Below are 25438 nucleotides of genomic sequence, written 5' to 3'. Positions count from 1 at the left end.
TTACATCCGCAAACTGACTAAAAATCACCCCGCATAAATCTGGTTTTTCTTTTAAGGTCCATACTTGTCGAAAAGGGCATATAATGCAATGCCAAACGCTGAACTAAATGTTTCAGATTCAATTATCGCAAATGATACTTTTCGTATCCCTTTCTTTCCCTTCTTTTATCTCTTTATTATACAAGATGCATTAAACTCCCTTCTAATCGAAATTTACTCAAACCTAGCCTGTGGAAAACTCGGGGGTGCCCCATCAAGAGATTGAAGTGAGGCTTAGAGTACTTGGGCCAAGGCCCATGTGACAAGCCCACAAACACTACTGGCCCTTGGGGTGAAATTGGGCCAGGGCCGGTGACAAGAAGGCCCACCAATGCTAGTTGGCAATTGCTTTTTTTTCAATAATATCGAACGAATCGATCCGATGATGATAAGGACCGGAAGTCAGATGAATATAAATTGTTGTCGGCAATCATATTATGGTTGTCGGCAACAAAAGAATTTCATCAGCCGACAGGGCCAAAAATATTCCAAATAATGATTTAATTTCAATTTATAATATATATATATATATATATATATATATATATATATGAACACATTGAACAGAAGCTGATAACACATGATGAATGCATACGGTAAAGCTAATTTTACAAAAGGACACATTTTTTATTATTATTTATCATAACATATTTCCATAAGACAGAATGTTCATACAAACCAACCACCAAGGGCCGCAGCATCCAAACTTAAAAGGATTACAATATTACATTAAGATCACAATCTACAGTTTCCTCGGAGAATACCGGAAAAAATACTTTGGGAAAAAAAAAAACCGAATTCGGAGGTCGTCATGGCAGATCGGTCAACAACTCGCTCTGCCACCACCAAAGCCCGTGAAAACACAAGGTATCCCGACTTGGAACTGCAGAATGTGACGACAGGACACAAACACTTCGACTACTAACTGCTGCCCTTTGAGGAAAAGATTAGACCTAAGACCCGACCTAATCGCATGATGGACCCAGTTGGGGTTCAAAAAAAACGCGAGAAAGACGGCTAGGCCAACAAAGTGTACAGAAACTAACCAATCTCCAGAACATGGTCGCTAAATCCTCAGGGAAAAGGTTGCCCAAAATCTCCGACCCTGTTCAATGGTGGGGTCGAGGTAAACTAGTAACGAGTTCCCTCTATGAAACTCGCAAAAACAGGCCATCCTTTGCCCTGGAAAAATAGAACCATGTAATGGATGTGGACCAGACTCGGAAAGACCCATATCACCCCTACGGACCCAAAAAGACGAGAACGCAAACTTTTTTTTTTTTTAATAAATATTTATACCTTACTGAGACGATTCTCAGTAGAGGATGTCGCACTTCCAAAGCTGCTCGACAAGACGGTTAACTGAGCGGCGGCTGATCCCATTGCAGTGCTGCAGATTCAGACCCCCAAGAGACTTGCCCAACTTCTTCAGGGCCGGCAGGGACTTGTCAGAAATGTAGCTATTAAATTTCCATTGGAATTATACGGGCTCGGGCTCATATTCACTTAAAAGCTCAAGCTGATAAGTGGTGGTACCCAATCCATATATTAACTGATGGATTTTCCTTTTCTTTTCCGAGGTGGGATTTATCCCATTTTACTCCTCAACACCCGCCCTCACGTGCAATGTGTGGTCTATTTCTGCCTATACGTTATCACGTGCCCTTAAATACCCGCCCTCAACAATTGATCTCAAGCCGGGCTCATCTTCCGTGCTCGGGCGAGGGGGAACACTAACACAAGGCGCACTCTTGGCTGCACTCGGACATACTGGGCCTGGCGTGGTGTGAGTCCATGCGCATACGCGCGTAGGCATGCGGAAGCATAACCCGCTCTGATACCATATTAAAATTTCCACTGGGCCTATAAGTGATTGAGCCCATCTCCAACCCAAAAGCTCGAGCTGATAGGTTGTGGTACACAATCTCTTATAAACTTGTGAAATTCCTTTTATATTTTCGATGTGGGACTTAACTCTTAACACCCGCCCTCACGTGGCAACGTGTGGTCCAACACGTGCCACGTGCCTTAAACACCAGCCCTTAACAACTGACCCAAGCCGGGCATTCTCTTCCGTGCTCGGGTAAGGGGGGACAAATACCAAACTAGCCTCGAGCTCCACACTCGGGCCTAACTAGAGGTGCACCTTTAGCTACCTCGGAACTGAACCGGACCACTCTTGGGCCTGATTAACATGAGGCGCACTCTTGGCTACCTCGAAATCGAATCTGGCGTGGTGTGAACCCACATGAGCGCGCGAAAGCATAACCCGCTCTGATACCATGTAAAATACCCACTTGGGCCTACACGGACTTGAGCCCATCTGCAACCCAAAAGCTTAAGCTGATAAGTAATGGTACCAAGTCTCATATAAACCCATGGATATTCTTTTTCTTTTCCGATGTGGGATTTATCCCATTTTACTCCTCAACACCCGCCCTCACGTGCAACGTGTGGTAATCAGCCACAGAAAGTATCTGGAGGTTGAGGTGGTCGCCACGAGACAATGCTGCCATCCCGAGATCGAAGACTGCAGAATTTGAGACATCGAGATCGTTGAGGAGCTGGCAGTTCTCAGAGATTGCTCCCAAGCTCCTATCCCCGATCTTGGGACAAGAGTCGAGGTTGGGGACCTCCAGGCCCCACCCATGGTTCCTGCACAGAGCAGAGACAGCCTCATCTGTGAGGTTGACGCATCCGCTGATGTTAACCTTAGTGAGGCCATCCATGTTTCCTAATCAACAGAACAAGCTTTAAGAGATGTTATGCTCCGTTTGGTTTCGCAGTTAAAATCACAAAAATTTTAACTTTAATTTTAACTCAACGCAATACACAATAAAAATACATATTTCCCAAATCAAAAATTTTAACTTTAAATTTAACTCAACACACTATACAATCATTTGTCATTTTTCACAATCAAAATCAAAATTACTTTAACTCTCAAACGAAATGCACCATTAATAGCCTCAACTATCCTTTCTAAAAGTAAGAACAAATCCTAAAAACCCATGATTTCATCTAATCAGATGGCTAACCCACCAGACATATCAAAACTTCAGCTCAGCAACCTCGGTAGGATCAAAAAACTAACAAATCAAGATCTGAAACTGACCGAAAGCGAAGATTGAAGTAATCAACAAGAAAGCCATGAAGTCCGAAACTTTACCAGGAAATCCGTAGACCCTCGACATGTGTAAGAACCAAAAAACCCCCGAGAGGTCAAATTTGCACCGACTCGCACCCAATAACTCTCCGAGGAGAGCAAAAAAGAGGGACCCGGCGGCGTATGCCTCCCGAGGGCACGAATGCATCAGAGGGGCGGAGGCAATAAAAGAAATGTGAAACCCCTAAATTCGAAAGTCACGGCAGCAACTGAGTTAAAGAAGAGTAATGATGGAAAAATTTCAGAAGCAGTTGCTTCCAGCTTTAATGCAAAGCAGCCTGCCAAAAGCAGATCATTCATTTGGTTCCTTATCATTGCTTCTTTTTTGGTTCTTTTACTTATTTGCTCCAAACAGCAAGGGGGAAAACTGTAGTCTCAAGGTATGTTTATGTTGGCTATATCTTTTTTTCCAGTCTAGTGAAGTAATTAGTCCATTCGCTGAACAGTTAATGCCGATTGAAAGTTGACTAATTACAGTTTGAGTTTCCCATTTGCCGTCAACTAGATTTCTGTGCATAACCATCTCTGAATTGTTAGCAGAGAGCAGATGAAGCTCAAGCCCCTGAAGAAGGGACCCTCTAATAAACAGGACGGAGACACTCAATCTACGGAGTATCCTTTTATATTCTGGCTTTCTATTTCAGGAATCTGGTGCCATATCAGGTCCTGTGTTCTTATGGCATTGCCATGGCAAGTGATTACAGTTCAAATACGAGATATGTGACCGCGCTTCTAGACAGACCTTTATGAAAAGTTTTTCCTTAAGATGGAAACAGAAGTCCGGCTTCAGAAGATTCCAAACCTCGCCGAGTAGCTGCCCTTCCCAATTATGGATTCAGTTTCAAGTGTGATGAGCGTGCTGAGAAACGGAGAGAGGTTTGGTTTCTGAGAGCCCTTTTGTTATTTAAATCACACCGTGGCATTGGCCTTTGTACTAACTAATTTCATTGTTTATCTACTGTGGTAGTTCTACTCTAAAGCTTGAGAAGAAGATTCATGCAAGGGAAGTTGAAAAGAGTAATCTGCAAGCCAAGTCCAAGGTAGGATTAGTAAATATTGATAATCATAATTTTGAATGCGTTCTGTTATTACAATTGCTCGTGTGGTCTAGTTTTTCACTCTCTAACATATTCTTGAACCTTTTAGGAAACTCAAGAAGCTGAGATCAAGTTGCTCAGGAAAAGTTTGACATTCAAAGCTACACCTATGCCTAACTTCTATCAGGAACCTCCACCCCCAAAACCTGAGTTGAAGAAGGTACTGACTTACCATTATTACTTCTGCCATGAATGCTCAAGCCGAGGTATTTCAGTTCTTGATGATATCATGAATAAGATGTCCCTTCCACATGACTAACCGCTACAGTTGATTAGTTGTAGTTCTCTCACTTAAAATCAATGTACATCCGGTAAAAAAGAACAATCTGCATCATCTTTTCCACTCATCTCAGCTTAGATTGATGCCACTTACATTTTCATTATGGACTTTCTTCTCGTTTTTAATTATCTAGATGTTTATTATTTCATGCTCAATTCTGCAGCATGGTCCTGACTGTTTACACTTTAAAGGTCGTCATTGTTCATCAATAAGTGTTAATACGTTGATCCGACTCAAGTATGACTGTTGAGGTGCAGATGCATATCCTTGTGTTGACACGCTGATCCTCTAAAGTTAGGACACTGAGGCTCAACTAAAATAATATTGAACATATGTAAGTCAGTACTATATCACGATGATTAGAACCCCATGGAGCTGATTTGCCATTAATCTTGACAATATTCCCTCCTTAAAAGGTTCTTAAATCAGATCACGAACCTAGGTACGGTAGCCAAACACTTCCTATTGCAGAGGCATGCCACCCAACACGAAATGTCTATTTTTTCTTGAGTAGTCCAGTATCCGAATAATATGATGAGCTGCTAAGAATCTTGTTCAACTTCTATAACTTATCACAGCATCAGTTCCGCAAAGAAACATTTGTTAATGAGTCTTATTTCAGATTTTTGCAAGTCTGAGGGTTCCGTGTTCTTGATGTGCTATGACGACTTAAGAAACTTGATCTAACATTTAAACTCACAGTGAATCCTCTATGACCTCTTTATCTATGTAGTTCTAGAGCTAGATGACTTCGTAGTATCACTGCTTGAATTATTGTCTGCAACCTATTGGCCTCAGTTGGACCCTTATCGAATGCAGATACCCACAAGAAGGGCCAAATCTCCAAAACTTGGCCGAAGGAAGACCTTGGGTGGGGAAGAATCTGAGGGAAACAGTGGCCGCAACCGCCAATCGGGCCGGTTAAGCCTTGACAGTGTGGCACGCAACAACCCGGCCAAAGTACCTTCTCCAGCAAATCCAAAGAAGCCACTACGAAAATCGCTACCTAAGTTGCCTTCTGACAAGACCTCAGAGCCATGTGCTTCGGCTAAAACCACCAATTGCTTGAAAACAGTTGAGAAGGAGGAGGCAGCGTTGAACGGTGCAGGAGCAGAAGAAAAGCTTGCCACCGCTGTGGAGACTAGTGAACCCACTTCTCTTAGTCAGGGACAAGAGCAAGTCCAAGAGGCCGAGCCCACTGAGAGTCAACCTCATGCAAATGATGTGCAAGAAACTATAACAGTGGAGCATTAAGTACAGCCCAGGCCCTCAACTTCATTCTCATGAGATAAAGAGAGGTAGCCGTCTCAAACTGTAAGATATCAGCTTCAAGCCCTTCGATAACGATCTCTCCCAAGCTGAGTTGTCGTCGTATGCTCTCTTTTTATTGCCGCTGGTCACATATAAGATCCCAAAACCGTGTAAGATACTTGTCGCCAGATTTCCTGTCGGTCCATGAATTTTATTTTATTTCATGGTAGAGATATTTCACATTATCCTCTCAGCAGAAAATGCCAAAAGCTTGGCCATTTCCTCTTTGTCCAGTATGCTTCAAACCAAAGTCGTTGATAATCCCTTCATGATTGTAGCATATCATGTTCTACTGAACCTGTTTAGTTCTTCTCCTCCTTGTCTATTAGCACATGGAAGGAACAGCTCAGAATGTGATAATTTTCGTAGCTTTACGCATACAAAGTTAGATTACTGCTCATTCGATCGTCTTCGTACGGAATAGGCGCGTAGATTACATAGGGATCTCTGTACAAACGGGACCGAGAATTAGAGAAATTGAAGCTAAAAGTTCAATAAGCAGCTGCTGCATTTTGATTGTCAGTTGCAGAAGGAAATTTGCGTGCGTCGTTCTTGTTAGTTCCTTGTTTATCAATATGCAGCTTCTTTTCATCATCCTCTTCTTCATCATCATCATCTTCTCCGGAGTCCCACAGGAATCGGGCATACGAAGCAAGAACATAGCTGCAAGAGAGACACAGTAGGAGTCAATGTCTCGTTTGAAATAACTTTGCATTGCATAAGGGACATGTTCCGTGTTGGTCTAATGTCGGTCTTTTGATAATACTTTCCAATAGGAACTTCGATCAAAACAGTTGGTATGAAAATTGATAAATTTCTCTGCAGCCGAGAAAAGACTACAGGAAACCTATCAAAATCCATCGACTACCACAAATCCAAGGACTTCGCCTGTTAAAGATCAAAATTTTCGGGAACTACTCAGAAAATAGTAGCTTTCTGATAAAAGTTCTTAACCAGTCATCCGGGGAAGATTGCAGGGCTTGGTCAAAGAAGCCACGAGCTCGAGGAGCATCCTTATGTTTTTTCCAAATTAAGTCCCCGTAAAGAGAAAGAACATTCCCGTCTGCAGGTTCGTTGCTTTGCTTTGCAAGAATCGCCCTAGCGCAGTAGTCTTCCGCTTTCTCTGCATCTCCTCTCACCTGCAAATTTTCACGAAATATTAACATATCAAAGCAAAGACTCTGCAATAAAAAGGGCCATTCTACCGCAACTCAGCACAGTTCAAAGAAGTTACTGATTTGATAATCAGGTTTAGTTACCGATTTCGACGATGAATCACAGAAAATAGGACAAAAATCCTACTTCGGTTTGTTTGAGAAAACATTACGGACATATAAAACTATGCGAGGTCTAATGATAAAGCTATAGACCAACCCCACATTCAAGAACAAAAAAAAAAAATCCAAACTTTAATTTTCTTAAGAAATCCGAAATCTTTGATTACATCTTTCAAGAACCGAGCATAGTTGCCGAGAAGCAGGGCATCCCCAGGATATGATTTGATGAGAGACTGATAATGCTCATCCAAACTCTCACTCCCCTGCCCTCCCCATTCCCAACCACCTCCTCCGCCACCTCCTCCGCACGCACCACCACCTCCACCGCCGTTCCCCTCCCCGCCTCCCACCAGCAACGCCAGCCTCTCCTCCACCGCCCCAACTGAGCAGCTCAACAGAAACGGGGCCTTCTCGGCATTGGCACCCGGTTCCGCCTCCTCAGCCAGAACCACAAAATGCGCATCTGCCTCAGCCGTGGAAGGGCCCTTCCTCGGCTTCAAAGGCAGCCCCTTGAATGAATCTGCTTCTGCGGATGATGTCCTCAGGATTTTCTTGGCGGGAGGGGCCGGAGAGAGCGTCAAAGAGACAGGTCGGGTCCCCGGGAACCGGAAAGCCGGATCCGGTTCCGGCGACGATCTCAGGCTCGGGGTCGAGGCTGTACGCAGGAGCATGTTCTCCTTTAACTCTCCGTGAAAAATCCTCTCACAGACTTTAGAGAAGTGAAGAGGACAGATCCTTTTTCTTCCCTTCCGCTTCTGCAACCGACAATACCTACCAACATGAACTTTCAGAAGAAGTGGTGGCTTTTTATTTCTGGAGAAATTTCAAATTTACCCCTAAACTTTTCATCTGATTGCAATCTCTCTCTTGGTAAATTGTCAATGTCCCGGTTTACCCTTCCACCGGCTATATCACACAATTCTCTATTGGACATAAAATAGGAAGTTTCTAGTGCAAGACAGCTGAAATTGTTGAGTTCCTTTACGCTCATATGAAAATATGAAATCATTATGTTGTGTTGAAATTAACAGATTAAACGAGTTAAGCGATCATTTAAAGTTGTACATATCATTTCTGTCTACTAGCTATGATAATGAGATGGCATCTCTGGCTAGAACCATATTGTCTATCGCGGGTCCCAAATTGCTAACCGCTAATGCTAAGAGCACAATAAACAAAGTTGAAAACTTTTGGGGGTAATTTGTGACATAAGCTAAGATTGGGGAGGAAACTGAAATGCTCGATGTACACCTCCATGCAGGTGCTTCTATTCATGGCCTCCGGGGTACGGCCATGAATGGGGCCCACCGATTATCCGATTTTGCATCTCTTCCTCTTTTATGCTTGTATCTTAATGTGTCAACTAGAATGATGATCAGCCTAATTCGTTTTGATTAAAGGCAAAGGTGCATTGAGTGAGCTAGAGAGGCAGATGAGGTTGCCAATTAAAAAATTAGGGTCAAATTGATCTCAATTACAGTAAACTCATGCTTATAACAATAGCAACTTATATTTCAGTTTACTTATTAAAGAAAAATAATGGCAACTTATAACAAAAAAATCCAGGGAAAAAAAACTTATAATAATAGCAACTAATTGGACATGAGATAACTTGGACAAATATTTTGCATGCACTGACCATGCCAAGATCCCAGTTTCAGATTCTTATCACCTCACACAATGCAAAGCTAATGTTTAATGAACCCACCAAGGTCTAACGGCATGGTCGTTGAGATTTGGGACAGTTGCCTTGACGTCTCGGGTTCAAGTCTCCTCCCGTACAACTGCAATTCTTGTAAGGAGTCATGTGAACCAAAAAAAATTATGTAAACTGTCACCACTACGGCCCTGGAGGGGGTTGCTCAATATGAGGGTTGTCATAATGAGATGAAACTATCGGAACCCGAGAAAAGGTGTGACTGCTCACGACACCGGATCCCTTATTTTCATTTTGAAAAAAATGTTAATGAATCCAATGACCTAGTTAGAGAGATCCTTTTCTGTTACCCCTTTATGTTTCCCTTTTCTCAGCATTAGGGCCTAATTAATGCGTCTTTCCTTCCCTAGTTCATCCAATGCACACCTCTATGTTCAATCAAAACAACTTTAGCGGATTACCTCTTCGATTGACACGATCGATGAGCTGCGAGTAGAAGAGGTGAAGGAGACATTTCTATCAATCATGTTCAAAAGAGATGGAAAAAAATAAAATAAAACCTCGGGTAGGGCCACTGAATATTGTTGGTTTATTTATAGGGTAATCTTACTTTTGAAATTTTTGAATTTCAATCCCAAATCTCATTTAAATTCGGAAAAATTGACCCATTGGCTTGAATTGCAAAAAATAGAAAATCGCATGCTTCATTTTTCGATATGAAATGTTTGTTTTCAAAAATAGATAAATCATGTGATATTATATGCAACTTAGCTTATTATTGTAACACTCGTAGTGTATTATTTAATTGTATCATTCTTTAACTACGAGCTGCACTATAAATGGGTGAATTTTATTGTAAAAATGAAGGCTCAAAACCCATTAGTTGCAATTTGGGTTCAAAATGAGCGCTCAACCAGAAATTGGATTTGGCGAATAGATTGAAGATAACCCGTAATCTTACTGCTCTATGTTCTATGCTGGTAGGGCGCAATATACAAACATCCTCTCTCCAGAGATATCCGATAAAATTGGAATGATACAAAGAATATTAGCATGGCCCCTGCGCAAGGATGACATGCACAAATCGAGAAAGAAAATGTACCGAAAATCCTCCTTTAGAAAAGAAAAATGGGAAAAAAAAAATTCCTTCGTTACATAGAGCAAGTATATATGGAGATTCTCTCCCCCCTGCATTTGTTGCTTAGTCTTAAGTAGTTGGGAAAAGCATATTCCGCAATAGGAATGAAGCATTCCCCCAATTCAAGATTGGTATATCAGTTGACTGAATATTTTATTATCCCCGTGAGGTTTCTGTCAATTTTTTTGCTATTGCTGTTTTATCACATAGTTGAACCACTACAAGTTTTTCCTAACTATTGAGAATGGAATCTAATCCCAAATCGGAAAAATATATAATGAGTTCAAATGTATGATGAGATGGACTCCTATAACCTTGTGTTTTATTGGATTGAACATATAAATCCAACTGCTTATAATTGAAAATTTGAAATGGTAGTAGTGCTACAAAACATTGCACCTCATGTTAATTAGTCTCTCTAGCCAGAGAGTGGAAGAAGTGCACTCACTTCATAGTCAATTGTTAATGATGGCTTCAAAACGTATGTGACGCGTAAATGGCACGTGAAAAAGACCAATATAACTATTTATAAGTCTACTGAAAATTTCTATTCTAGCAAAAACGAAAGGAAACCCTTTGATTATAAAAAAAAAAACACCCTTTGTCTGATTGGGAAAACTCAATTATCGACTCGGACTACGAACAAACTCGATCGATACATAATATATACACGACCAAATGAGATTAATTTCTAGAAGGAACCTCCTTAAAATGAGTATTATTTAGAGACCAATCGAGAAGTATCACATGATAATTTGCCAGATGCCTATCTGTGTCATTTCTTACTCAATGGCAAGTTTTTCTTTATTATTTAATAAGAAATTTGTTATTATGTAAAAGACTCTTGTTAAATTGGGAGTTTTTTGCACTGTTTTATTCCTAAAATGTTTCACTTAAAAGTGAACTTTTTGGGAGTCTCCTAACCCTAGCAACAGTACTCTTCAAACATATCAGAAATATGTCAACCAACCCTATCGAAAATCCAAGTATTTTCTTTGTCTAGTTAGGGCAACTCAACTATCGAAATAAGTCTATGTGAATAAACTTGATTGAATCATAGCATATACATCAATGAGTAATTATTTATCAATAAATGCTGCCGAACCCGATCCATTGATACAGACATTGTGGAGCTCCAAGGTGGCAATTTACCATTTGAACGAGAGAGAGGACGAAACCATATCACTTGCAATTTTTTTGTAATATATATGGCCGTATACTTCCAGGGAATTTCTTCACTATTTCTAGCTTAGAATATTATTTGCATATAAAAGATGAAAATATAACCCAATCTCTTTGGGGCATTTCAACATCAACCAACCAATGATCATCCCCCAAACATCATGACGTTCACTTGCTTTTCAACCCCCTATCTCTATCTTTTCTCTGTCTTGCATTCCCATAGCTCTCTTCATGGACATTTTCAACTCATCTGATCGTTCTATGGGCAAAATTATTTCCAAAGTGAAACTTATTTGGACATGTCTTCTTCTTCTTTTTTTTCTTCTTTTTGTGTGCACTATAATATTCGAAAGTTTAATAAACTCTAATTAATTCAATAAATTAGAGTTTTCTCCATTCATAAATTTCAAAACCGAAATCTTAATTAAGAAAATAAGTCTCAAACCATCTGAAACAGCCTATATTAATTACATTTGACCATTTCTAATTTCCCTCTTTCTAGTCATTAAAGAAATTCCAGCAATACCTTCCGATACTGGGTCTCCGATTAATTTAACCATAGAAAACCCCATTAAACAAGTGGTGATGATATGAATTAACAATGACTCTGATCAACCAGAGATGAAAATTTAGTTCGCGGATCCATTCAGAATTCTTCAAGAGAGAGGGAGCAGTTCATGAGCCACTCAAATGTTTTTCTTCTGAATAGAGATCGGTTGCGAGGGTTCTAGATCTTTTACGGAGATGTCATCAGACTCGACGAATGAACTGTTCATAAGTCGGGGAATGGTTCATGAATGACCCACGAACCATCCAAATGTCCATGCTAGCTAGTGCATTCTCTTCACTACGTACATTTAATTTATGACCCTTTAGCAGATGGTCTGGTGGAAAGCACGGTACGAGAAGGCCAAACGGGGCCCTAGATCGAATCCCCTCGTCGCCATCATTTATCAAATCTTGGAATGTACAAACAAAATAAAATACGGGTAAATCAAACAAGAGAAATTTCAATTGTTCTCGTGTGTGTATATCTATTATATATTATCTATTATGCTATATATATGTATATAGATATATATATATATATATAGATATTTGTGTAAAGCGGAAGCATTTCTAGAATCCTCGCGAAAAATATGATAGATTTTCATATTCGCGACTTTCTTCTGTTTTTATAATATAAAAAAATTAAAAAAAAATTTAAATAATTTAAATTTATACATTACTAAACTACAAAGTAAGTAATAATATAATAATAATAATAATAATAATAATAATAATAATAGAATATAATATATAATAATATAATATAATAACCTGTTATATATAACGTATAATAAATTATAATATATAATATATAATAATAATACTAATATATTTACTTAACTATGACATAACTAATAATATTATATATGCTCCTTCTTTTCTAAATTTTGCCGTATAAAATAATAAATTTGAATTAATTTTGTCCCATTTATTTAATTATTACAAAGCAAGTTTTACTTAATTATGAAAAAAATTACAAGATATTTCTTATTTGAGTCCTTAATTCAAACTTATATTACAGTTTGTAAAGTATTTGAATTAATATCTTATTTATGGATATCGAACAAGCCAATAATAATTAGATGCACCAATGTGACGGCACTATAAATTCCATTCAAATAGTACATCGTGTATTTTTTTAAGAGAAAAATTGACAAGTTCAACGTAATATGTTTCATTAAATTCAACTATCATAAATTATTATGCATGTAATTAGAGATATGGCTCCTCACAAAGACCTCTGACATAAAATGAAACCGTGAATTTTCTTTTTTAACATGAATATTAAATTGTCAAAATTTTCAGATTCTTTATAATAATTGTGTCAAATTGAAATAAGTTTTGCTTAACAATAAATTGCAAGTATAAGACATTTAAAGCTAATGATACGATGAAAATTTGCTCCAATAAAATTCAATCTTTATGTCAGTGAAAAAGTATGTAAATAGAAAGAGTTAATGATAGATCGTAAATGAGTCAATAACAATTAAAAAGAAGGAGACATATAAAGAGTTCCTTATTGGCCTTTGGCAGCAACAGAGATTTGTTGAACTTTTTGTTGTAGATGTGATTATAATTTTATTTTCTCTTTGATAATTTTTTATGCTTTTCAAATTTAATTATAGTTTCATTTGAATAAAGTAATTTTCATAAATGATGCCGGATCTAAAATACATGTGATTCACATAAATAATTAATTTGTTATATAAATATAAACTTTATTTGCCATAATAAATTTTCTAACATAAATTTAAAATGATAGGAGTATTGTATCGCAATATATTAATAATATATTGAACTTTATAGTTATAAGCTTTAGTTCATTTATATAAATTGTACAGTTAACCTATTACTTGCAAATTAATTTTTTACAAATAATATTTTTCAGATTGAGGGTCAAAATACCTACATAGATTAATTCAAGTAAAGTTTATGTAGAATTTAAAGCACATATAATTGAAGTTTTATGTACATAAATTAATTAATATGTTATATATGATATAAATCTTATTTGCAATAATTAATTTCCTAACATAAATTTAAAATAATAGGAGATTTGTATTGTAATAGTCTATTAATATATTGCACTTTATTCTTATATATTTTAGTTCATTTGCAGATTATACAGTTAACCCAACAATTAAAAATTAACTTTTCACAAATAAAATTTACATAATGAGAGCCAAGATACCTAGATAAATCAATTTAAATAAAGTTTCTTTATTGATTTTGTTATTTTTAAATTAAATTTACTTTAAATTTGACATAGAAGTAACTATTATTTCGATATTGATGTTTGAAACTCTATTTCAATAAACATTTACTTTTTTTGCCCTATCTATTTCATAGATATTGACTTTTCTACCCCTAAATCATTAATGTTGCATTTGGTTTTAAAGTTGAATTTTAAAATCGTATTTTGATTTTGAAAAAAAATAGTATAAATGGTTATGTATGGGGCACACCCTTTAACTTTGTATGAGTTATTTTATTTTGTTGTGAAAAAAAGAGTGGTATAAATGGGACCTACTCTTTGACTTTATATGAGTTATTTTATCTTGTTGTGGGTAGAATTAAGTTAAAGTGTGATTTTAAAATCACACTTTGAAACCAAACAAATTATAAAATTTTACTTCTTTAACTCTATTTATTGCAAGGATGCTACTATATATATATATATATAGTTGTGAGGAATCATAAGAAACAATGATATTGATATGATCAATAAATATATATTAAAATTTTCATTAAGCTTATAAGGGATTAGACCTATTTTCACTCAAAAGTTCAAGATATTAAATAGTAGTATCCAAGTGGCTTATAAACCCATCGATATTCCTTCATCTTTTAATGTGAAATTTTAGCTTATTTTGCCTCATGCCCTTACGTGTAACGTGTGACTTTTTCTCTTTTTACTTGCCTACACATTATCAGGTGTCCTTAAACATTTGTCCTCAACAATTGACTAGAGCCAGAATTCTCTTATGTGCTTGGGCGAGAATGGTGCACTTTGGCTCCACTCAAAGTTAAATTGAGCTTTTAAATTGGAAATGAGCTCAATCATTTATAGATCCGGTGAAAATTTTACACACGCACAATATATATGTAATAGCACATGCCCTCAAGAGATTGCACGTCCAATTCTCGTGGTAGGATTATCCGTGCTCTTTATAAGTTATATTAAAATTTTTACTTTATTATTCTAATTTTTTGAACTTATCTTGTAATAGAGAAAAAAAAAAAAGTGATACTGATTTGCAGACAGGCATCTTTTTAGTCACGGAAAGTACAATTACTTGGCAACAAATTCTTTCGTCGTCGGGTGTTGCATCCAGCTAGCAATTAGCTAAGTCAAGCTTTTCCATAAACCTCTTATTTTTGCTTTTTCTTCAATTCGATCACTCCCTAATTAACTTCTTTTTGTCCTCCAAAGGCTAAGGTTTTAGGTTTCATATGGTCCCACACGATGTCGTTTTCCCATCTTCCTATATGATTGTCTACATCTTCAATCAAGATGTTAGTTGAAGGGATCTTGCGAACCAAACGCTTCTGGTGCCCTATTCCTATTTTTGGTGGCCTCCTCCTTCGTGGACTTTACGATTTTTGAGGGTCCAAATGTCCGATTTAAGAAGCTTTACGGTGTTTTTCCATCTTTAAACTGACATAGAATCACCCCGCATAAATCTTGTTTTTCTTTTTAGGTCCATACTTGTCGAAAGGGGCACATAATGCAATGCCAAACACTGAACTAATTGTTTCAGATTCAGTTACCGCAAGTGATACTTTTCGTATCCCTTTCTTTCCCTTCTTTTATCTCTTTATTATACAAGATTCATTAAACTCCCGTCTAATCGAAATTTACTCAAACCTAGCCCACCATGTGACAAGCCCACAAACACAACTGGGCCCTTGGGGTGAAATTGGGCCAGGGCCTATAACAAGAAGGCCCACCATTGCTAGTTGGCATTTGCTTTTTGGTCAATAATGTCGAACGAATCGATCCGATTGTGGTAAGGACCAAAAGTCAGATGAATATAAATTGCTGTCGGCAAATCATATTATTGTCGGCAACAAAAGAATTTCATCAGCCGACAGGGCCAAAAATATTCCAAGAAACTGATAACACATGATGAATGCATAAGGTAAAGCTAATTTTACAAAAGGACACATTTTTATTTATTTATTTATCATAACATATTTTCATAAGACAGAAGGTTCATACAAACCAACCACCAAGGGCCGCAGCATCCAAACTTAGAAAGATTACGATATTACATTAAGATCACAATCTACAGTTTCCTCGGAGAATCCCGGAAAAAGGACTTCGGTAAAACAAAAAAACAACCCCGAATTCGGAGGTCGTCATGGCAGATCGGTCGATAACTCGCTCTGCCACCACCAAAGCCTGTGAAAACACGAGGTATCCCGACTTGGAACTGCAGAATGTGACCACAGCACACAAACACTTCGACTACTAACTGCTGCCTTTTGAGGAAAAGATAAGACCAAAGACCCGACCTAATCGCATGATGGACCCAGTTGGGGTTCGAAAAAAACGCGAGAAAGACGGCTAGGCCAACAAAGTGTACACAAACTAACCAATCTCCAGAACATGGTCGCTAAATTCTCAGGGAAAAGGTAGCCCAAAATCTCCAACCCCGTTCAATGGTGGGGTCGAAGTAAACTAGTAACGAGTTCCCTCAATGAAACTCGCAAAAACAGGCCATCCTTTGCCCTGGAAAAAGAGAACCAAGTAATGGATGTGGACCAGACTCGGAAAGACCCATATCACCCCTATGGACCCAAAAAGACGAGAACGCAAACTTTTTTTAAAAAAAAATTTTATACCTTACTGAGGGATTCTCAGTAGAGGATGTCGCACTTCCAAAGCTGCTCAACAAGACGGTTAACTGAGCGGCGGCTGATCCCATTGCAGTGCTGCAGATTCAGACCCACAAGAGACTTGCCCAACTTCTTCAGGGCCGGCAGGGACTTGTCAGAAATGTGGCAACCAGCTACGGAAAGTATCTGGAGGTTGAGGTGGTCGCCACGAGACAATGCTGCCATCCCGAGATCGGAGACTGCAGAATTTGAGACATCGAGATCGTTGAGGAGCTGGCAGTTCTCAGAGATTGCTCCCAAGCTCCTATCCCCGATCTTGGGACAAGAGTCGAGGTTGAGGACCTCGAGGCCCCACCCATGGTTCCTGCACAGAGCAGTGACAGCCTCGTCTGTGAGGTTGACGCATCCGCTGATGTTAACCCTAGTGAGGCCATCCTCACAGCTCTCAGAGAGTGGGAGGAGGCCCGAATCAGTTATCCCGCAGAGCCCACTGAGGTCTAAATTCTGCAGGCGAGGGCAGATCTTTCCCAAAATAACAAGGTTGGAATCGCCAAACCCAGGGCAGTTCTTGATGGACAGGGAGCGCAGGGACTCACAGGAAGGAACTACCGGAGGGGAACTGTCAAAGTCCTTAACGCCAAAGCAGTTCACAACAGATAGAGTCTTCAGGGTTTCCCGAGAGCTTATGATCGAGCCAAAAAGCCCATACTGGGTAACCCTGTGACACTCCTCCAAATGGAGCTTCTCGAGGGACACTGCCGACTTAGCAAACGAGACAAGCCCATTGTCAGACAACACGGAGCACCTTCTGACACTGAGCTGTTTGAGGTTTGGGCAGCCTTTCGCAATGGAATCAAACCCAAGATCAGTCACTCCCTGGCAGGAAGAGACAGAAAGAGACCTCAATTTCTGCAATCCATGGCCATTTCCCATCACCCAGAAGCCTCTCTCGCTCACATTACTAAGATTCTCAAGGACTAACTCAGTTACTTGCTTCCCATAGTGTCCGATCACAGCAAGAGACAGATCAGTCACATTCAGTCCCTGAAGCTTCAGTTTTGTTAGCACAAAGGAGGCATTGGAGACGAGACCCGCAATGCCTTGGTCTCCAACAAGAGGGCAGTCCTTGACCGAAACAGACTTCAGGTTCAGACAGCACTTGGCAAGAGTCTGCAGGCCCTCATTGCTGACCTTCCTGCAGGACTCAATCGTCACCTCCGTCAGGTTTGGGCAACCCTTGGCAAGGGCAACCAGGCAGCGGTCAGTGATCGAATGGCAGTGACGGATGTCAAGCTTCTCAAGATGGGGACAACCCTTGGCAATCTCAACCAAGCCCTCGTCCCCAATGCAAGGGACATTCCACAGGGAAAGAACCTGGAGGTTCGGGCATCCTCGAGCAACAGCACGTAGACCGATATCTGTGACCCCGCGAGTTGTATTGCTTCCCCTAACAAGGAGTTTGCCAAGCCCTCCACGAGCAGCAGTTCCTACAGAGATTGCAGCGAGGCGGGTATCTGTGGCCTTTTTCCCTTCAAGGATCCGTGAGAGATATCCATCACTCTCGCTCTCTGTCTGAGTTTCCTCCTTCTCTTCTTCCTTGACTGTCTCTCCAACAGTCCTCAGGACAACCTCGTCCGCATTAAGTTCATCCCTACGAATGTTACTCAGAAGATTGAGCCATCGCTTCGAGACGCAAGCGCAAGCACTCCTCTCTTGGTTCCCGGGCAACCTTCTAAGGATCTCGAAGAGGCACTCATCGGGAAGAACTTCGACGGAGACAACCTTAGGCTCAACAAGGTTCTCTCTGAAAACAATCGGAGCACTGACGCGGGATTTCTTGTTTGGAGGGAAGTAAACATCGACGCGGCGACCGAGGGACAAAAAGAGGCTAGGCTCTTTGGGGTTCGAGCATATTGAATCCCCGCGGAAAAAGTCTCTCTTACCTGGAAACAGAGGAAAGATTCTTCAGCTGGAAATTCTAATAAGACTGTCCAAAACAACTAGTCTTTCATGATAATACCAGATTTAAGACGGATGCTACAAAAACAACGGAAAAAATAGTCCCTTAAATCCCATAATATACCATCATGATCACATCAAATCCATGGAAACTGAATACTCATCCTAATCCAAAAGTTCCAGTGGATCAATTGCAAAGATACATGATCTACGGCATGTCTAACCCAATCTAACTAAAATCTAAAGTCCGGCAAGCTCCAAACAAGGTCAATTTATAAGCTCAAACGGCATCCATAGTATCAGAGACATGGCCTATAACAGTAACATCCCCTGCTGCAGTCAACCCCCATGTTTCCTAATCAACAGAGCAAGCTATAAGAGACGTTAAATATCCTCAACTATTCTTTCTAAAAATAAGAACAAATCCTAAAAACCCATGATTTCATCTAATCGGATGGCTAATCCACCAGACATCAAAACTTCAGCTCAGCAACCTCGGTAGGATCAAAAAAACTAACAAATCAAGATCCGAAACCGACGGAAAGCGAAGATTGAAGTAATCAACAAGAAAGCCATAAAGTCCGAAACTTTACCAGGAAATCCGTAGACCTTCGACATGGGTAAGGCCCAAAAAACCCCGAGAGGTCAAATTTGCACCGACTCGCACCCAAGAACTCTCCGAGGAGAGCAAAAAATAGGGACCCGGCAACGATCGAGACCAAAACGGCGGCGTATGTCTCCCGAGGGCACGAATGCATCAGAGGGGCGGAGGCTCCAAGGCGTGTGAAAACCCTATCAGATAGGGCAAAAAGGAAGGGTTGGGGGTGGAAGAAGAGAGGAGGCAAAGGGAGGAGGAGCAGGAGAGAGAGAGAGGAAGGGGTGGGTGTTGGCTGTTCACATCAAAGGAGGGACCTTTTTATTAATGCGGGGGTTTTCGGGATGTGACGATACATTGAATGGGAGCCCCACATGCATTGTATTTGCGCAAAGAGGGATGAATTTGGGATGGGGGGGGAGGCTTCCTTCCTTTGCCCTGACGAAATATCTTTTTATTTTATTTTTTTCATTTATTTATTTATTGCTCAATTATTTTATTCCTCCACGCCACGCAAATTGCATTTCTTCCTTTTATTTATTTATTTTTTCTTATATCATTTATATACTTTGGAAGGCAATTCCATTCCATTCTGTCCCAAATGTTTTATCTTACCTTGCATCGGTAGCCAAACTTCGAAAATGGTTTCACTTTACCACGTCGGTTTCAGATTGAGTGAATCTCCGACTTAATTGTAGATTAGGGTCTCGAAGCGAGCTGCATGGTTTCATGTGCTGGCAGGTCGGTTGCCTTGCCCGGACAAAGAATTAATTGTATCATAAACTGCTCTGATTTAGTTGTAGTCCATTGGATTATAAATAAAAAAGAATAGTCCTCCAAAATTAAAAGTTTGACCGAAAGAGAGAAAATTGGAGAGGAGGCGAGAATTCTTGACTCGATAATGGTTTGGAAGCTCTAATTATGGGATTATGCGTATTCATCGTAAGCACTTTTTCAACCTGTTGTAAGTTCCAATCTCATTTGATTAATGATTGTAAATAATTTTTAGTCAACGCGACTTTTCAATTCAGATCCTGTTCGAGTCCTGTGAGTGATAATCTCGGAGACCGCCTCGAATGGAGCCAAAATTTGGCATGTGGGAAAGAAGGAGTCCACTTAACAAGCAAATTAAGCAATAGAGCTGGAAAAGTTCTCTTGAGCCGGCCACTTGCTATTCTTATTAGGGCATGGAGATAAATTTGCTTTTTGCATATATGCCCCAATCAATTGAAATTGAAATTCACAACAAATTAAAAGGCCAGATTAATTAATTCATTATTGTATGTTTGGAAATTGAAAGTAAAAATCCTAGTACTAATGCTAACCTTGACCAACATATATATATATATATATATATATATATATATATATATATATCAAGTGTGCAACTTGACAATTTGTTTAATGGGTTTAACCAGCTCATATTGGTCGGAATGGCACGTTCGTATACATATGGGGGATGATCCATTTAACCTAACCCTGATTCAGTCCCCCCACCCCCACCCCCACCCGATTCCCTGATCCCCCTCTAGATATGCTCCCACCACTTTTCCCATTTATTAAGTTTATTAAAATCATCAAATTGGGTTTTATTTAATGCATCCCCACTTGTGCATGATTCATTATTATATTATGTATGATTCAATTCACCAATATAGTTATATATATATGTGTGTGTTTGTGTGTGTGATTCATTGAAAGATATGATCATACTGCCCCACACCCACTTTACTCGGCATAGAAACATAAAATTGTCGTTTTTATTCCCCTCACTTTTTCTTTTTTCTTTATGAGCATTTCTTTTGATGCAATAATTATTGTCATGAATCATGGATGTAATTAAACATGTTAATGACCAATTAACATGGAGATTGTCATGCCTGTGTGTCATGTACGTATTGAGTGTTTGGTTTTGGGAGGTGAAATCGATTGTTGAGATGTACTTGATTCTTTTCATTATCGCTGCGAAAGGCTCATGTAGTACTCGCATGAATTTTGAATATGTTTACAAGCTTCATCGAAATCAAATATCGGGTCTTCATCTTCTTTCATGGAGATCATGGTAATCTTTGATGATCTTTGGGAAAGGAATAAATCAGGAGCTTATTACTTCTGAGACGATATGAAACCCTAAATACTTCCAAGACTTTTGGTATGAGCAAGTCGATTCATAGCACTCGTCGTTTTTTTCTTTTTTCTTCCCCCCTTTCATATTGAGAGGAACATAGAATAGATGCACTCGGGATACCTTTATTAATGCCTATACAAATGCATCGAACTACATATCGATACGTACGTATGTATGTGCCAATCGAAGGACTAGAGATTCTCGTATTGAAATGACTTTAATGAGTATTCTATATATGCTATTGTAATTTGGCTATGTAGTTGGACTCGTTTATTCAGCTCAGCTAATCCACCAAATCGTGTTTTGTAAAGACGAATCACCCCTCATCGGATGGACGGCAGCTACGATCATTCGATCGGATGTATCCTCTTGTCCTGGTCACATATCGTCCTCAAAAATGTTCAAATCCCCTGTATATATCGACCCCACGGCCGTTTCTTACGTTGGGGAGGCTTATTGTCAAGAAATTTTTATGCCACTTAGAGAGAGACAGATAGGGATGCCTTCTTTTTTTGGGCTTTTCCCAACAAAAAAAAAATATATCCGTTTGGTGAGAAATGGAATTCAAAAGAGACACGGTTTCAGGATTAGAGATCAAAATCATTTTTCGAACGACAAAGTTATGTTGCTAGTCCACCCGAGTGGACCAGCTTGAAAATGAGGGAAGTTCAATGTACCGCACGAGATTTGAATCCTGACCTGAGGTTGATTTTTTATCAGGAAATAGAAAACGAAAGAGGTTAAGCAGACGACGCTATTTCTAATTACATAACAAGAATGAAGAACGACGGCGTTTTTAGTATAGTGAAATCGAAATCACGCATGTTAAGAATATGTTAATGCGCGCATGAGGTCCTCGGGTGTACTGTACAAATTAGAGCCACGCCATGACGGTCATAGAGACCTCGCTAGGAATCCACTTCAGTTTGAGCGGGTACTTACTTAAACATCGGAGGGTCAATCGGTCGGAACGTACTATCCCTATTTGACTTCTCCTCGTGATTATTTTGGTCTAACGGGGTGCTTGCCGGACTAAAATCTACACATTTTGACAGTGCCAGCCGAGGAGTTTTAAGATCCATCACTACTTTTGACAATTGGTTCCTTTCCTTTCGCCTGTGTCAATTGTTGCGATGTATTAACGAGTTCTATCAATTGAATCACGTGCATATAAATATGGCCTCATGCGAGTTTCCGCTGAATCACGTGAGTACATCGCCTCCTACTCCGCCGAAATCTGCTATGGATTACGAGTTCAACTGAATCACGATGAGAAACTCTCAAGGAGGATATGTCAATTAATCTACACAAGTCGATCTTTCTCACTCGAGGTTAGTGTTCAACAAGTCCTAGCCAATCCTTGGGACAGGAAGTCCCATGTGGCAGACGTTCAACATTTAACAATTTTGATTTGGTTTGAATCTTTTAGCCCCTTGAGGCAATCTTTAGGAAATTTCCCACCTCTTTGGTAAGTTCAATGTATAAACTCATGGTCTTTCCCGGCAATCACATAATCCATCCTTTTTTTCTAGGAAGCTACAAGCAAAGGAGACACATTAGACTTCGAATGTTGTCCGTTCAAATTGTTCAGTTCGAGAGATGAACAGCATAGCGAAGACATGTACATTGAACACATGATTTCGGTTTCTTGGCAACACAGGTGACACCTGCCCTAGGTGCTTCTGGTATACATGACTCGAGACAAAATCTACGATGATTCTTCACGGCCTCAGAAAACTGACTTTTCGGCATTTCGAACTTTCAGTACTGATCGTATAATCCTTCCTCTTCCCATATGTCTATGAGAAAGTCTACCATTTCCTGTCATGTAACAGATTGAACATTGTCATCTTCCGAGCTAAGAACGCTGCTTGCAGAATGTGCTCATGTTCTCTCTAGGAAGGCAGATTTCTGAACGATATGTGATGGAAGAGAGTGCCTGAAATCAACAGGAACTTACAAAGAGCGGAATCGGCTTCCGGAAAGGTTTATTTGTCCCAAGTAGACTCTCATAGGTAGCATTCCAACTGTAACATATATATGATGCAGAAAAAATTTAACGTCAGAGATGGGGCATTAATCCAAAGTTTCACCAAATAGACAAGGATTTCAGAACCAACGAGAAATATATATACTGCATGCAACCTTATTCTGGGTTCTCGGAGACCTGACTGCCTCTCGGTTTTTTTACTTCCGACCCACTGTTGCCTAATCTGGTTCCAGAGAAGAAGACCTGCACCAGCAAATTTCAAGTAAACATTTAGTCTTTGGGATGGAAAAAGATAACGAGAGAAACCTTGACGCAAGCAAGCATTCTCAACAAATCAGTGTTAGCAACTTAAGCTTGCCTTGATTTACAAATTCGGTCTGGCCGTTCAAACCACCAACACTATCACGACGATCAATCTCCTGATCCAGTGAGCCAAGTGCAGGTGACGATATACTTATTATGCTTTGGGCCCTGCTATTGTCCTTGGAGAGGGTACAAACACCAATTTCCTCTGAAGAAAGTTTGATTTCTTCACACGCTGTTGAGCCCATGTATTCGATGTCTTCAAAGACTCATTCAGAGAGATGATCGACAAAGATTTAAATGAGCATTGAGGACAACTTCTCTGTTGGGAAATTTTATATAACCAGAAAATGGTCAGCACAGGAGGCTCCATTAGGTTCATATTCATATGTCGTGATATTAGCAAGACAAAAATGTTACCAAGACAAACTTGATTTGCAAAAGAATTATGTCTTTCTCCCCTCGTACAAGGGAGAGACCAAACCACCGACCCCTTTAAGAGGATTTACAAACATATTGTACATAAACCTGGAGACCAGCAATCCACCCCGATGCATGGGTATCTGGTGGAATGCCGACCGATGGGCTTGCAGGTATGTCACCCTAAGGAGTTTTACGGGTGTTGGGTCGGAGTCAAATCCTTGACCCCTGAGGAAGCTCCTTGAAGGGGAAGTGACCACATGACCAGTGTGGGCTGTAGCCGAACCCCTCAGCATTACCTCATTCGCCCACTCGAACCCCACTCCAGTAACAAGCAAGCCACTAAAGCCAATTTTATGGTGTTATATGGTAAATGTTATCGTATATAATGGGACAGGATCAAGTACACAGCGAGAAGCAAACCAACAGGTTTCTCTGTCCATAAAGCCAATCCCCAAACCGAACTAAATTCCAAAGAAAAGTTGCCAGGAAGGAATCAAGCATAAGAAATTAAGCATGATATACAACACAATCAAAGTGCTGGCAGATTCCCCACAAGCATCTTCCAGGAGATCCATTCAGTACACGATAAAGGCAAAAGATCCTCTTTCCACTTCCATTTCACTTTCGACGGCATTGCCACCGTTCCACACAACATCCCAACCAACTAGCTGGGCAGACCACATTCTTCATAGGACAAAAGAATCATTACAGACAAACTCTTAAACAAATCAGACAAAGGACCGAAGAAACACACCGATCTGCAAGCAAGAACTTGACAGCCCAGCCCTATTCCTCTTAGGAAGGAGAGACGCCCCGCAGAACACCTGCAAATGCAGAGAAAGAGAAGCGGATCAGAAGCCACCCAAATGGACAAGGAAACAACTACGAACATACAAAACCTCCGTTGAAACAGAGAGAGGCTGTCGGGAGACCTTGCAAGGATGGGATCTTGACGTGTTCTTGAACCCCTCCTCTCCTTCGAATGTTCTGTAGGATCGATTAATTTAAAGGGACGGACCCCTCTGGTTCTTGGGATCAAACCAAAGGGATCTCTCCACTTCTCCCTTCTGTCTGTCTGCCTCTCTCTCTCTCTCTCTCTGTTTCTTGAACTTATTTGGGTTTTTGTCTGCGATCGTCTCTGTTCCAGAGAGAATTGAAATTGAAGTATTTGCTGGTGTTGGACCCCCGACAGGATTGACAAGACGACGGTTATCGTGTTAGGCAGGCAATTGCGAAAGCTTTGGCGGTTTCCTTAAGCAACCGGTCATCCTCCTGTTCGATTTTCAGCACGTGTTCGGTCCATACGACGATCTCCAAGATCCTCTTATCCCATTGAATCTATATCTTTATCATTAGCTACTGAAAGCTATCTACTTCGATAGATCACGACGCATCCTCATCTTTTCCCGGCAACGACGCCAAACCCGATAATCTCCGGACTCATTCAGCCGGGCTGCCCCAGGCCAATTAAAGCCAGACCAACAATTGGGTAAGTTTGTTGG

At 40.0% G+C, this 25438-nt stretch overlaps 4 protein-coding genes and 1 non-coding gene across 5 annotated transcripts; 2 read left to right on the top strand and 3 right to left on the bottom strand.

Annotated features, from left to right (window-relative positions):
- The first annotated feature begins 3289 nt into the window (after window positions 1–3289).
- On the top strand, window positions 3290–6120 carry LOC116187547 (protein WVD2-like 5). Its single transcript, XM_031516313.1, has 6 exons — window positions 3290–3585; window positions 3746–3817; window positions 3982–4081; window positions 4173–4245; window positions 4352–4462; window positions 5402–6120. The coding sequence occupies exons 3-6, from the start codon at window positions 4035–4037 to the stop codon at window positions 5834–5836; spliced, it is 666 nt and encodes a 221-aa protein (XP_031372173.1). The 5' UTR covers window positions 3290–3585; window positions 3746–3817; window positions 3982–4034; the 3' UTR covers window positions 5837–6120.
- A 187-nt stretch (window positions 6121–6307) lies between these two features.
- LOC116187546 lies at window positions 6308–7936 on the bottom strand. The gene is made up of 3 exons (XM_031516312.1): window positions 7338–7936; window positions 6848–7032; window positions 6308–6556 (listed from the first exon to the last, which is right to left on the bottom strand). The coding sequence occupies exons 1-3, from the start codon at window positions 7839–7841 to the stop codon at window positions 6385–6387; spliced, it is 861 nt and encodes a 286-aa protein (XP_031372172.1). The 5' UTR covers window positions 7842–7936; the 3' UTR covers window positions 6308–6384.
- Window positions 7937–9827: 1891 nt separating this feature from the next.
- Window positions 9828–9933, top strand: LOC116189674. Its single transcript, XR_004152446.1, has one exon. It is a non-coding gene; the product is annotated as a U6 spliceosomal RNA (small nuclear RNA).
- Window positions 9934–15839: 5906 nt separating this feature from the next.
- Window positions 15840–19410, bottom strand: LOC116187545 (EIN3-binding F-box protein 1). The gene is made up of 2 exons (XM_031516311.1): window positions 19091–19410; window positions 15840–18481 (listed from the first exon to the last, which is right to left on the bottom strand). Exons 1-2 carry the CDS (start codon window positions 19113–19115, stop codon window positions 16560–16562), a joined length of 1947 nt encoding a protein of 648 aa, XP_031372171.1. The 5' UTR covers window positions 19116–19410; the 3' UTR covers window positions 15840–16559.
- Window positions 19411–22715: 3305 nt separating this feature from the next.
- On the bottom strand, window positions 22716–25388 carry LOC116189515. Its single transcript, XM_031519201.1, has 6 exons — window positions 24869–25388; window positions 24691–24760; window positions 23569–23835; window positions 23366–23453; window positions 23181–23247; window positions 22716–23041 (listed from the first exon to the last, which is right to left on the bottom strand). The coding sequence occupies exons 3-6, from the start codon at window positions 23759–23761 to the stop codon at window positions 22982–22984; spliced, it is 408 nt and encodes a 135-aa protein (XP_031375061.1). The 5' UTR covers window positions 23762–23835; window positions 24691–24760; window positions 24869–25388; the 3' UTR covers window positions 22716–22981.
- Window positions 25389–25438: the final 50 nt, after the last annotated feature.

The sequence above is a fragment of the Punica granatum genome, chromosome 8 (genome assembly GCF_007655135.1).
Source record: "Punica granatum isolate Tunisia-2019 chromosome 8, ASM765513v2, whole genome shotgun sequence".
NCBI classification, from domain to species: Eukaryota; Viridiplantae; Streptophyta; class Magnoliopsida; order Myrtales; family Lythraceae; genus Punica; species Punica granatum.
Note: the sequence above shows the minus strand (reverse complement) of the source record. Positions and strands in the feature narration are given on the sequence as shown.

Excerpts from the sequence above, each read along its gene's own strand:
- LOC116187547 (XM_031516313.1), top strand. The coding sequence starts at position 4,035 with ATGGATTCAGTTTCAAGTGTGATGAGCGTGCTGAGAAACGGAGAGAG. Across the intron at positions 4,246-4,351 it reads ATCTGCAAGCCAAGTCCAAG|GAAACTCAAGAAGCTGAGAT; the intron begins GTAGGATTAGTA and ends TGAACCTTTTAG. Across the intron at positions 4,463-5,401 it reads CAAAACCTGAGTTGAAGAAG|ATACCCACAAGAAGGGCCAA; the intron begins GTACTGACTTAC and ends TATCGAATGCAG.
- LOC116187546 (XM_031516312.1), bottom strand. The coding sequence starts at position 7,841 with ATGCTCCTGCGTACAGCCTCGACCCCGAGCCTGAGATCGTCGCCGGAA. Across the intron at positions 7,033-7,337 it reads ATGCTCGGTTCTTGAAAGAT|GTGAGAGGAGATGCAGAGAA; the intron begins GTAATCAAAGAT and ends GAAAATTTGCAG. Across the intron at positions 6,557-6,847 it reads CAATCTTCCCCGGATGACTG|CTATGTTCTTGCTTCGTATG; the intron begins GTTAAGAACTTT and ends TCTCTCTTGCAG.
- LOC116187545 (XM_031516311.1), bottom strand. The coding sequence starts at position 19,115 with ATGTCGAAGGTCTACGGATTTCCTG. Across the intron at positions 18,482-19,090 it reads GAAGGTCTACGGATTTCCTG|GTAAGAGAGACTTTTTCCGC; the intron begins GTAAAGTTTCGG and ends CTCTGTTTCCAG.
- LOC116189515 (XM_031519201.1), bottom strand. The coding sequence starts at position 23,761 with ATGGGCTCAACAGCGTGTGAAGAAATCAAACTTTCTTCAGAGGAAATT. Across the intron at positions 23,454-23,568 it reads GACCGAATTTGTAAATCAAG|GTCTTCTTCTCTGGAACCAG; the intron begins GCAAGCTTAAGT and ends TTGCTGGTGCAG. Across the intron at positions 23,248-23,365 it reads CTCCGAGAACCCAGAATAAG|TTGGAATGCTACCTATGAGA; the intron begins GTTGCATGCAGT and ends TATATGTTACAG.